Here is a 13,212-nt window from a genome sequence, read left to right as displayed (position 1 = left end):
TAAGCTCAGCCAGCAAACTCAATGAGGGCCTTTTAAGCCTGCTGCTCTCAAACACTTATCCCCCAAATGACATGGCTTGCTCCCTCATGTGCTGAAATCCTGTTCAAATGTTACTTCAGGGAGGTCTTCACCCTTAACAGTATTTAAAACCGAAAATTTCTGCACAAACACATTACCTCCGTGGTACGTACTGCCTCTAACATCACTAATGTTTTTTATTCTTCCTAGAAATGTAGGATTGATGAAGTCTGATTTTTGTCTGTTTTATTCACTGATGGATGCATTCCCAGTCCCTGGCACATAGGAGTCAAATAAATACTTGTTGAATGCGTCGTCAGAATTAAATCACTAGAGATCTGCACACAAAAATGAGTACATGAGCAAAGGCTTACCATCAGGCCTGGGATGATGCAAGCCTGCCTGAGAATAAGCTCGGTCTCACTTGAGAGTTAAAAAAAAAAAGGCAATGGATTTGGGTTAATTGCTGGGTCTGGGTAAGCACTGGGGCAGGCCTCTGGGTGAGAGAAAAATGCCGTCACTACTGTATCTTCTGCCTTGTACCCTTCTCTAAAGCTCAGTAAACAGGGCGTTAGATTAAAGCCTATTTGTGTCTGAGTCTAGACTAGAATCTTTGCAGCACTGATGCTGCAGCGAGAAACAGAAATAAAGTGTTTCAAAGTGACACCCAGTAAGAGGGCACAAAGCCCTCTTCGAATCTCCAACGACGCGTGCATTCTCGCCAAGGTGTAGTTTTTTTCAGAAGGGTTAGCAGTGGATTCTGCTGTGGATTCACCTGGTCCAGGCTGTCAATGTTTTGCCTGAACTACATACAGCACCTAACGTCAGCTTGCTTCTGTCTTCCTCCATCAGCATCAACTTTCCAGACAGCAGAGTAAGCCAGACCACGTCAGCCTCTTGCATGAAATTCTCCAAAGGTTTTACTACCACACTCAGAATCAAACCCCAGGTCCCTACTGTGGCCTACCAGGCCCGGGGCTCTCTCTCTAACTTCACCTCTTACAATTCTTCCCTGCAGGTCTCTCCACCCACACATCCCACCTTTGCCTTCCTCTTCCTTAAACATAAGGCTGTCCCTGTCAGACCTCTGCTCTAGTTGCTTTCTTTACCTTCCCCACACCTGCAGGGATTGGGTTACTGCCTTGTTCATGTAGGTCTCTGCAATTCTCACCGGCTCAAAGAGGCTTTCTTTTTGACCCAATCTACAATAGCCCCTCCCAGTTAACCTTAACGCTTCCCACCCCCTCAGCTGCCACTTTCTTCCCCGTTAACTTAGCCACTACCTGTAGTTGTAATTTTGTCCATCTGCCCCACTAGTGTAAACACTACCAGGGCTGGGACTTTAGCCTGACCACACCCTATGCACTTGTTGATTAAGTAACGTATTTGAGAGAATCTTATAAACTGTTAAGTGTCAAATTCTTTTGTGAGGAATATGATTATAAATAAAATACAAATGTAGACTATGATTATCGCCACAGTAGAATCCACTGCTAACCCTCCCTTCTGAAAAAAAACTACACATTGTAAAAGGCAGACTGCCAGCTCTCCAATTCCTCTGCTTGTCAGGGCCACCAACTAAGGAAACAGAGGGCAGAACTGCATAAGCACAGAAAGTCACAGTCTCCCAGAAACGTGGCCTTCCGCATCATTCTCATATCACAGCCCACGGGCTCCCCTTCGCTCCCTCTCCTGAGGATTACTTCTTGGCTTGAAGGATTGAGCTCAGAAACTCTTACTGGGTGTGCTATACGCGTCTGCAATCGCCATCTTAAACGCGTGTTGTGCAGTCAAACACACCTTCATTTTAGAGGAAGATATGGATTGAACAGCTCATCCATAGCTCTTAAGATGCTTTAAGGGAAACTGTGTGCCCCAAAGGTTAAGATCCAGTCACAGCCAGCCATTCGAGACTATCGGGGCACTTGCCTCTGTGCCTTCGCTTTGATGCGCCTCCCCGTCATACCTGCCCTATAAACCTCTATTCGATTTTCAAGGCCCCTTAAACGCCCAGCTCGGCTTCCCGCCTGCCTCCCCCGGACGCCGACGAGCGCACCCGTGCCCTGCAGTTCGCGCTCATTACTCGTCAGGTCCCTTCCGTCCCTAGTTTCACCTCTTTGACAAGGACTAGCGTCCTGAAAGGAAAACGACCTAATGTTCACACACAAGTCCTCACTTTCCCTGTCCTTTGGCCGCCCGAGCTCCAATCCGTGAAGTAACGCAACTTCCCGTGCGACAGCCGCCCCGGGTCGGCCCCACCCCCCCGCCCCGAGGCGCCGGGCGCCGCGCGCCCCGCCCCCAACGGCGGGGCCCCCCCCGCGGCCGCGGAGCCCGTCGCGCGCACGGAGGCCGCCCGCGCGCCGGGGCGGGCTGACCTCGCCCCACCTGAGCGGCCCTGGAGCCCGCCTGCCACTCACTCCGTTCAAGTCCCAAAATATAGGGCCAGAGACTGCGTCCTGGAGCCTTTCCGTCTCCGGGGTCCTACAGTCGGGGTTGTGTTCGCGTCATACAGCGAGCGACAGGAGTCCCGGACGCCTCAGAAAGACGCGCCGAGGCGCTGCGCCGTCTTACGTCACGGGCGTGGGCGGGGCGTCGGGCGGGGCGTCGGGCGGCTCGTAGCCAATCAGGAGTTGGATCGGCGGCTTGAAGACGGCGGTCTGCTGAGTGTCGGCTCCCGCTCAGGTGCTGTCCCGGGCTGATGACGTCACAGGCTTTCGCGCGAATATTCGAAAGGGAGTGTAGTGTGATGGGTGGGTGAAGTGAGCTGCCCCCGGGTCTCGGGGAGTCAGGGGGGCAGTGTCGCTGACTTGAGGCGGAGGGACGAAAGAATCGGCTCCGCCAGGGCAGAGAGTGAGGGCGCTGTGTGGATCCAGGATTGGCGGTCGCCGTCACAGCTTGCTCCGACTCCCGGTAGGAGTTGAGCCTCTTCACAGGTTTTCCCGGCCCCGCTTTGCAGTTCCCGCAGACGCGTGAGGACCGGAAAGGATTTTGTTGTTTGCTTTTGGGAACTGACAATGGGTCAGGTCTCCACTGTCATTTGGTTACACAGGGTCATGATAATTAGAATCTTGGCAAATGAAATGTGGACTTCTTTTGTTTATCTGGACTGGATGGTTTCTTAACGAAATACTGGGTTAGCGATTACAAAACTTTTAAATCTGTAAGCCAATTTAAGGATTCGAAAGATTCTTCTTGTTCCAAAAGAAAAAGACCGAAAGCATGGCTCGTATTTTAGTGAGGAGGCCGAATTTTATACGTAAATGTACAAACAGTACAACACGCGTGTGTGCCCTTATGCAGTTATCACAGATCAGCTAGGGTCTCCTGACCCTTTTAAAAACGTCTTTGCACATTAAACTTTCACCCATTCGAGGTGGGTCAACGCTTGAATTGTTTGACAAGCATGGATAGATGAAGACTTTCAGAAAATGTATTATCCTTGCACCTCGTTTAAATATATGATGCTGTTGGCTAAAACTTTTTCCTGTTTAATGTTAATAAAGGAGTGTTGACTCTCCTTTGAATATAGAAGTTAGGGCTCTCCTAAATATTTTAAAATTCAGTCAGCCTTTCTTTTTTTTTTTTTTTTTAGTTTAATCCTTGTAATCTAATTTACTGCTTATGAGAGTTTGGACCTTCTTGATTTCTTTTGAGTAATATCTCTAATTTTTTGAAAACAATGAGGAATTTATTTTGCAGTTCTCAAATAGCCTATAAGTAATCCTGAATTAGTAAATACTGTTTTCCTAATCTATAAATGTGATGAAAATATCTGCTCTTCAGGATTATGAGACTGACAGATACTATATGTAAAGTATCTAGTCCAGTTCCATCTTGATATTGTAGGTACTCAAAAGTAGTCATATAATTTAATATGAGCATGAGGACCTTGACTACTTAGTTTTAAATTTTGAATCTGCCATTTGTTTACTTATAATCTTGGGCAAATTACTTACCAATTATGTACCTCAGTTTCCTTTTTCGTAAAATGAATATAAGAAATAGTATCTGCACCATAAAAGGCGAGCATTTAAAGCATTTGAACAATGTCTAGCATATAATCACACTGGATAAATGATAGCTGTTATTAAAGAGATCTAATATTAATAACTACCACATGCAAGCACTGTGTCTACACCATGTAGTCTCATCTACATATACAGAATGTCCAACCCATTCAGTGGCTGGATCAAGTTGCTCTAAAAGCAGCAGTGAATGCTATCTCTCTGGACTTCCCTGTTATCTTCTTGGCATTCATTAGGCATCCAGCAATTCCAGTGGGCTGGAGGGGAGGGATGTGGGATATGGGAGTTATATCTAAGAAAGGCAGTACCTCTGTAAGTCTGGGTCCTGTCCTGTGAACTATGTCCCAGAGCAAGTATTCATATCATTTGCCTACCCCTGACCCCGTTCTTTCTCTAATTGGCGGCCAGAGCAATCTCTAAAACCAAAGTCAAATTATGTCATCTTATTCTTAAAATCCTGGCATGGCTTCTGTGCTCTTTACAGAAAACCCGAACAATTTGGCATGCCTGTAATTACTCCTTTTGTAGTCTCTGCTCTCACCACTCACCATTTTACCCTTGACTCCTTAATTGTACTACTTAGAGATCCTTGGTCTTGCGTCTTCCACAGGCCTTTGTATGGATTGATTCCTAATTGTAAATACCTTCCCTGGCATCCTCCCTTGGTTCATGGTCATTTCCGCTTACAGCTTAGGCGTTACATCCTTCGCGAAGCCTTGTTTGATGCCCTAGGCCAAGCTGGCGTCCCTCCTGTGCTTATTTCTGTCTTTTTATTGTAATTACTGTTCATCACTTCTCGATTCTGAAAATTCCTTGAGATTAGGAATACTGTTTTGTTCATTTTAGTCTCTCACATAGTAAATACTAAATAAATATATGTAATTTATAAATAATATATAGGTGGCCTAGTTTCTATGTATAAATGAGGTATTGAATCCAGAATTGCAAATTACGCTTTGTTATTGAATCCCCTACGTCTTTCAGGGCGAAATGCTCAAGTACGTGTCACTATCACCTGCAAGGCTTGTTAAAACAGACTACTAGGCACAGACTTTCTGACCTAACAGGTCAGAGGTGGACCCCAAGCATTTGAATTTTTAACTGGTTTCCAGCTGGTGCCGATGCCGTTGGTCCGGGGGTCACACCTTCGGAACCGTGGCGTCTCTGTTCTTTAATCACCATCAGCGAGTCTAGATTTCCGAGTTTGCCCAAATGACAGTTTTATCCAATGGCATAGAATAATAGAATAACTACAGTATTCGTTGCAACCATGTTGAAAAGATTTTTGTTTTCTCGCAGAGTATTATAACATCTGGCACTAGATACTGTAGTATATTGACTTTAGCATGTAAAAGGGAAAACTTTTAAACGCAAGGGGGCCATCTTGTGGTGACCATATCAACTCAGAAAACTACAAATTGAAGCTGGCTCTATAAGGAACCAAACCTTCTAGGGGGAATCATTTTCTGATGCTTGTTATGGCACCTGGAAGAATGTTTGCAGACTACTGCAAACATGTATAATATATATATTATATATATGGAAACATTTAAAATATTTATATATTTTACTTAGTTTTCTCTTTACATGGCAGTTGCATAGTCCTGGGACTCAGATCCTCCCTCTGGTCAAGAGCGTGTGGGGGTAAAGTGTATCTGATACTTCATCTTTTCATCAGGGTGGAATATGCTTTGTCGTTTTTCATTTTAGGTGATATAAATAGTTGACTAACCACTGATTATTTTCTAGAGCTGACTGATTTATAACTTCAGAAGAAACAATGGAAAGCCAAGAATTTATTGTAAGTCTTACCATTGTTTCCTTTTTTCTTCCTTCCTTCCTTTTACACTTAACAAATGTTGCTAGAGTTGCCAGATTTAGCAGAAAACAACAACAACAACAACAACAACAGTAAAATACAACCCAAAGCCTCAGAGCGGAGCAGGGCACTTGGTTAAATTTGAATTTCAGATAAACAGTGAAGAATTTTTTAGTATACATGTGTGTGTCTCAGATACCGCCCTGTATTTTACGTGGAAGCCTCATCTCTTGCCTGCCCTTCACATTTGCTGTACAAAGAAAGGCCTTTGGAACAAATTCTTAGGAAGCTCAGGACCAGGCAGTAATTTCTTTCTCTTGAAGCACTGGCATGCTTCTTTGTACATCGGTGGTTGTTAAACTGTTTGGTCTCTTAAAATTATTGAGGACCCCAAAGAGTTTTTGATTGTGGGGCTTATGTCTATTGATGTCTTCATATTAGAAATTATAACAAATTTTTGAAATACTTATTAATTCATTAAGGAACAATAAACCCATTACATTTAACAGATTACTTTTTAATGAAAATAGCTGTTTTCGAAAACTGTAACAAAAACATATTGAAAAGAGCAGCACTGCTCTACATGTTTTGCAGATCCCTTTAACATTTGACTTCATTCTCAGATCTGCTTCTCCATTAGTCTGAAATTGAACCTTGCAGCGTTGCACATACATAACTCTGCCGTAACTGCCCGCAGGAATGCGTGTGAAAAGCCAAATAACGTCGCGAAAACGCTTTGACCTCACAGACCCCTGAAAAAGCCCTGGGACCAGCAAGAGTGTCTGGGCTGCACTCTGAGAACTGCGCGTCGTGAGCCCTGTGACCGGACACTTCTCCCTTCCCACTGATGACTGAGAAGCTCACAGTGGTTTTTGTTGCTCAGTTAACTCTTCACTTCTTAGGTTTTGCTTCTCCTTTCTCCCTCCCTTGCCTTTCACTACCTAGTTTCTTTTTTTAAATTGATTTTTTTGATTATCGTTATGATATCTGTGCTTTTATTTTGATAGATGTCTTAAATATATTTTGTTTGTAGAAGGGCCTAAAAATATACAACATTTAATATATATAAATAGAAACCATTTCTTTACTTTGTATTTTTGGAATTAAGGTACTGTATACTCATCAAAAGATGAAGAAGTCAAAAGTGTGGCAAGATGGAATTCTGAAGGTCACTCGCTGCAGAAACAAAGTAAGTGCACAGCAGCTGATGGCTGAATCCGAGAGCTGGGCTCCTGCCTTTTCATGGAATGATACGAGAACTCTGTGGATGCTAAAATGTTAGGTGTCTTCATAAGCTGGCTGGACCTGAGAACAGAAGTTGCCAAATGATTCCCACATCACAGTGATTAGTTTGTACATTTCAAAAGTTCAGTAAATACTATTTATTTGTTTGTTTTGAATTAGATTTTGTTGAAACTTCTTAGGAATGTTGGAGAGTGATTTAGTAGGGTGCTTTCACGCTGCTAGGCGTGGGATCCTCGGTGGCTTCTCTTCCTACCGCCTCGGCTCCATCTGCCAGAGCTGGTGGTGTCCCTGATCGGGTCTCGTGACCCGTACACTCTGGAGCCCCCCATTCTTTATTTAACTTCTGGGACACCGGCCTCCTGCTGTTGCTCACTGACCATTTCTCAGTGTCCTCCCTCGGCCTGTTCCCTTCCCAAGCTTTAAAGCTGTCCTCGGGACTCAGTCCCACGTACTGGTATAAAGAGGCGTGTAAAGCTGTATCAGTATCTCTCGCTCTCTCCCTCTGCCTTTGTTCTATCCGGGCTTCCGCTGATTGGACGAAGCCCCTTCACATTGGGGAGGGCGATCTGCTTCCCTCGTTTGTGTGTTTTATGGACACAAAACCGACATGTACCATCACACTAGTTTTAGGTGGACGACATGATTCGATATCTGTATACAGTGCAAAATGAGCACTATAAAAAGCGTAGTTAACATCTGTGAACACACATAATTACAGACTTTTTTTCTTCTTTTCCTTATAATGAGGACTTTTAAGATTTCCTCTCTTAGCAACTTTTAGATGTGCAATGCAGCGTTGTGACTGGTGCCACCGTGCTGTGCGTCACACCCCAGGACTGACTTATTTTATAGCTGGAAGTTGGCGCCTTTTGACCCCCCCGCACCCACGCGCTCAGCCCCAGCCCCTACCCCCTCCGCTTTTGATTTAAATACTCATCGAGTGCTTACCACGTGCCAGGCATGGTGCTGTGCATGCGTCTGCGTGAGTCTCCTGTCCTCCCCTTCCCTAGGGGAGGAGACAGGCACAGAGAGGTGCGGTGGCCTGCCCATGCGTCCCACAGCTAGAAAGTGGAGGGTTCCTCCATGAACCTGGGGCTTTGGCTCCAGAGCCCACGTCCTAACCGTTCGACTGCCTCTCTCAATATCACTGGTTTAAAAGAACACCTTTATTACAGATGAGCTGACAACACAAAGCACACGTTGGTGAGACTGTGCGTCGTTAGTGAGACCATGGCCTTGGCAGTGAGGCCACCGTCCCCAGCCTGGCAGCTAACGCTCTCCGTGTCTTGTATTTATTCCATGTGGCTGTTGTAAAGTTACCTCTAGAGCAGCTTTCACTGTGAAAGGCTGCTTATCATTATCACTTTAAATTAACATTTAATTTATCAAAACAAAATTAAAAGTGTTCAAGTTCAACTTATAAATCCTATGAAATTTATAAACCTAGTTTAGTTTAACTTTCAATGGGGTCGTAGCTTAATATTTAGTCAACTTAAGTTGAACAAGGTAGATACTTTTAATAATCAGGCTATTAAAAAACAAAATCTTAAATATTTTAAATTAAATTTATAAATTTGATATATTTTATTTTCTTTCTTTAGCATTAAGTTGCCCTAACAAAACCCTCCCAGGGATGTAAATCTACCTCTTAATTCTAATAAATTGTAAACATCGTTCATCTTAAAGCCTTTTAAGATTCTAATATGATTTATAAACTGAGTAAAATTTACTTATCCCTTTTTTCAATTAACAAGTAACATATCCAAAATGAATTTCTCAATTATACATTTTAATTTAGAATCATAAAACTAATCCGTTAGATACATTTAAATGTAAATTATCTAAAAACGTTACAAGTACCTCTTAAAATGTAATTTAAAAAGCACAAATACTTTAAAATTCATCGATTGCCCAATTGTCGAAAGCTTGCCATTTGAAAAAAGTGGCGCCCTGATTAAATGGCCCTTGACAGCCTGCAGGACGCATTGGAGCAGCTTGGTTTTCCCTCGAGATTCCACTGTTGTCCCTCAGGGTCTGCCTTCACCACGTGCAGGTCCTTTTCCTCTCTTGCCAGCCAGGCGGGCCATGGGACAGGCGGGTGTGGCCTTCGTGGTCAGCGGTTCCTGGACTTGAAAGGGGCAACAGGTCACTTAAGCCGACCCAGCCTCGTCGCATCTCCCAAGGTCTAACAGCCGATAGAAATCGGGAGGCGGTGCTCGCGGGCCGTGCAGGCGCCACATGGCGGTCGCTGCTCCTTGTCCTGCTCGGCCGCTTCTCTCGAAGGCAGTGACCCTTCTCCTGCCTTGCTGCCTTCAGTTTCGACTTAGCGGGTTTCTCAGCCCCGGCCACGTCGGGTCCGTCAGACGCGGTTGTGGAGGGAGCCGAGCGAGGCGACTTCAATGGTGGTCGCGGGGGTCTGTATTCATGGACTCTGGCAGCCGTCACCACAGTCTAACTTTAGGACATTTTTGTCACCCCGCACCCGTCAGTCGTCACTATTCGGTTCGCAGGCCCGGCCTGAGCCACGCCTGTCCGCTCCTGTCTCGGTGGGTTGTCCGCTCCGGGCCTGGGAATGGCTTCCTTCCCTCAGTCCCGTGTTTCAGCGTCCATCCGTGCGGATCCACGTATCAGGACTCCAGTTTTTTGCTGAGTAACATTCTACTGTATGGGTTTGTTACATTTTGTTTATCCGTCGTAAATCCATGTGCATTTGGGTTGTGCCCACTGTTGAGTGTTGTGAGTAGTGCTGGCGTGGACGTTTGTGTGTGTTTTTGTGAGGACGTACGCTTTCATTTCTCTATGCTGAAGAGCGGACTGCTGGATCATGGGGCCACCCTCCGCTTAGTCCTTTAACAAACTGCCAGACTTTCCAAAGAGCGACAGCGCCCCTGAAGGTGCTGGCGGGGAAGCCGCTGCGAAATGGCCGAGGCACAGGCAGGAAGCCGGCGACGATCGCCACGTAGCTTCCCCCCACCCGGCGCGTGCCAGCTTCACCGTGCCTCGCCGACAGCTGGTGCTGACCACTTTGAGCACTAAGCCTCGCCCAGACCTTCCGCGGCACACTGCGACAGCCGCCTCTTCACTGGCTTGTCTCCTGCTTTGCCCTCTTCAACACATTCCTGTCTGTCTGCTCCCCAGTTCTATTCAGGATCCTCCCAGTAGGGACTAAGCTTTTGAATTTCTTCTGTGGGTGCTTTTGCTGTCTTGCACGGAGTGAGTAGATGCTGGTAAACATCTAAGATAGATGCCCTTTCTAACAGGTTAACAAGGCGGGTAATCCCTTCCTGGTGTGGTTTCCCTGTATAACAACTTTTCACTTGCTATCGAAGGTGTTTAAGAAAAGCAGAATTATATTGTCTCCTTTTAACATTTTTTTTCTTAACTATAGGCAATTTTATACGATGACAAAGGAGGATGTTTGGAGAGTTTCTTTCTTAAGTGCCTCGAGGTATTTTAATGTGTCTATCTTGTTTTAAGTTATTGTTTAAAAATCTCTGTAAATACTTCCTTTACGAATATTGTTTAATAGTATAGTCACGGTACCAATACTAATAATTGTAGCTAGTATTTATTGAGCATTTATGATTAGCCACATTGTGCTGAAAGCTTTCAGATGTTTCATTAAATCTCCGCACAGCCCTCTGAACTGTGGATCAGGGGCACGGCACAGAGGGTTCTTGGTAACTGGCCCACGCTCAGCGTCACAGCTCCCTCTGGGCTTTGTACCCGGGAGCGACTCTATAGTCTGACTCTTGTACACAGTTTTAGTAGGTAGAGAACTGGAGTTGGATCTATTGTAAAATTATTCCTATTTAAAGTAATTTCTCATACATTTATTCTGTGTTTTTCTCCTATTGGAAGAAAGAATAGAGGAGCTAACGACATATTTTAGTGTGAAAAGTAAGATTAGAGCTGTTCGTTCTGGATTCTTTGTCCACTGCCACGTCCTTCCTGGCTCACCTGGCCTCTGTGTCTGACCTCTACTGTAAAACATAGACCATAGACAGACTTCACTGGGTTGGTCTGAAAATGAGGAATAACTTTCGTGAAGTGCCCAGCGGCTCAGCACCGATTCTAAAGTGTTCAGATGCATAGTCTTATTATCATTGTGCAAGTTTTGCTCATGGTATTCAATCTATTTGTAGATTTCATATGATATTAACAGTGGTTATGGTATTTTTATATTTATCAAGAGGATCTAGGAGAAGCACTATTTTATTAGATATTTAATTGGTGGTAACTGCTATTATTTCATTTAAAATCATTTCATAAATAGAGATTAAGTACACTATCTGAGAATACACAGATTCTATGTATTATCAAATAGGTTGATTATTTTTATGTTGCAGTCAGATCGTGGCAAGCGTTATATTTTGTTGATTAAGATGATTTAAAATGCTTTTTTTAGAATATGATTGTTTAAGCAAACTAATAATTTGTAATAACTGATAATTATGCTTGTATTTAATTCACATTAATTTATAAAGATACATAATTAATATTTAATAGCTCTAATGTTTTAAAATTACATTTTGTGTTGTGGATTTTAAACCATCTCCTTGAGAGGAGATTGTATTCGTATCGGCAGTATGTGACAGGAGGCCTCATGTAGGGTGCCACCACGCACTGTTGAATTAACAGATTAGTGAAATTTTTGTTGTATTACCATCCTTTTTTGTGCTCGTTGGTAGTTAACTAGTGCATGAAAAATAATTTAGTTATCGATTTATCCAGTAACTTTTTCAAGTAGCCGTTGTGTCTTTCTAGTGCTAGTGAGCCTTCTGGAGCACGTAGATGATCAGATCTGTGTGATTTTGACATTTATTCTTTAAATTAGGTGAAACCTGGAGATGACATAGAAAGTGACCGGTACTTAATCACAGTCGAGGAGGTGAGAGCTGCTGAAGGCGTTGGTTTTGAGCAGGACGTGATTAAGGAAGCACCTGTGCTTGGCTCACGGAGGACCGTGCCCATGGGCCGGTACCTGGGGTATCAGCCCGCCGGCTTAAGGAGGAAGTTCCCTGTGAGTTCCCCTGCGTAAGATGATGAGCCAACACGTATTTCTCACATCATTCCAAGAAGTAGTGAATTGTGGAGCTATTGTGCTCCGTTATTACTGTGGTACTTCATAGTATAAGCTTAGGTCAAAAGGAAGTGACCTCTAATTAGAAAAATCTTAATAAAAATGAGTTTGCATTTTAACTTCACAAACTTTATATCTTAAATTATTTACCTTGCAAAACACACACATTCCTTTCATTTCTTTCTTCTTCTTTTTTTTTAGCCAGTTCATTTCACACACTCTTTATAGGCAACAGAACAGCTAATAATTGTTTTATTATTTTTAGGGTTTTAAAGGACCGCGTCAGGTGCCAAAGAAAGTGGTTATTGTGGAACACGGTGACTCAGCTGCAGCGTTTGAGGCTGAGGAGCCGGGGGGCCCCGTCCTTCTTTCTCCGTTCCCCAGTGCCCCATGTTTGTTCGCCGCTGTGGGCAGCAACAGTGTGAATGAGGTGCCAGCAGATGCCGAGAACCGTGTCGTTCACAGGGATCGAGATGGACGTGGCCCACCCTTTTCATCAGCTGCCTCCACTCCTTCCTGCAAGATTAACGCGGAAATGCCGTGTGAAGAAAGTGATTTTTGCTCACCCTTTGGTTCTGTGAATAAGCACTCAGATTCCTTACTGACCAGCGAACCCATGAAAAGGGGTAGCTTGACTTCTCACAGTTCAGGGACGCCCCAGACTCACAGTTCAGGAGCACCCCAGAGCATCAGGAGCAGAGCACAGATAGTAGCTCTTCTGAAGTCCAGGCCAACTCGTACGTCCCAAGAAGTAAATCATGAGACCGTGGAACGTTTCCCTCCGGTGCAGCCCCTAGGAGGGTTAGAAGTCCCCACCCACTCAGAGGGCTTAATTGCACAGGAAGAGGGTGACGATGTGGGGACAGAACGTCTGCACTGTCAGCGTCAATCAGGAAATACCGTGAAGAGTAAAAGCTGGTGGGCCACGTGTTTGTCCTCACAGCGTCCCTCTGCTCATTCTTCTACCGTAGTTGGTGATGATTTAGAAAGGAGACTCCAGGCCCAAGGAGATGATACAGATT

General features: G+C 44.4%; 2 protein-coding genes across 11 annotated transcripts in view; one reads left to right on the top strand and one right to left on the bottom strand.

Annotated features, from left to right (window-relative positions):
- The window catches only part of LARP7 (La ribonucleoprotein domain family member 7), a 14,856-nt gene extending 12,272 nt beyond the window's left edge, over positions 1 to 2,584 (bottom strand). For 2 of the 10 annotated variants that reach the window (XM_011375953.2, XM_023520856.1), the window contains exon 1: positions 1,758 to 2,047. In XM_011375953.2, coding sequence (XP_011374255.2) covers positions 1,758 to 1,824 — 67 coding nt within the window. In that variant the 5' untranslated portion in view covers positions 1,825 to 2,047. Of the gene's footprint in view, positions 1 to 392; positions 442 to 1,757; positions 2,048 to 2,074; positions 2,298 to 2,403 lie in introns of those variants that run through there. The other 8 variants (XM_023520857.1, XM_011375955.2, XM_011375957.2 and 5 more) reach the window with 8 other exon arrangements.
- Positions 2,553 to 13,212, top strand: part of ZGRF1 (zinc finger GRF-type containing 1) — a 53,778-nt gene continuing 43,118 nt past the window's right edge. The window contains exons 1-6 of the mRNA XM_023520861.1: positions 2,553 to 2,700; positions 5,793 to 5,844; positions 6,971 to 7,051; positions 10,496 to 10,555; positions 11,945 to 12,130; positions 12,456 to 13,212. Coding sequence (XP_023376629.1) covers positions 5,824 to 5,844; positions 6,971 to 7,051; positions 10,496 to 10,555; positions 11,945 to 12,130; positions 12,456 to 13,212 — 1,105 coding nt within the window. The 5' untranslated portion in view covers positions 2,553 to 2,700; positions 5,793 to 5,823. The remainder of the gene's footprint in view (positions 2,701 to 5,792; positions 5,845 to 6,970; positions 7,052 to 10,495; positions 10,556 to 11,944; positions 12,131 to 12,455) is intronic.

Source organism: Pteropus vampyrus, unplaced genomic scaffold (genome assembly GCF_000151845.1).
Source record: "Pteropus vampyrus isolate Shadow unplaced genomic scaffold, Pvam_2.0 Scaffold282, whole genome shotgun sequence".
In the NCBI taxonomy this organism is placed as follows: Eukaryota; Metazoa; Chordata; class Mammalia; order Chiroptera; family Pteropodidae; genus Pteropus; species Pteropus vampyrus.
Note: the sequence above shows the minus strand (reverse complement) of the source record. Positions and strands in the feature narration are given on the sequence as shown.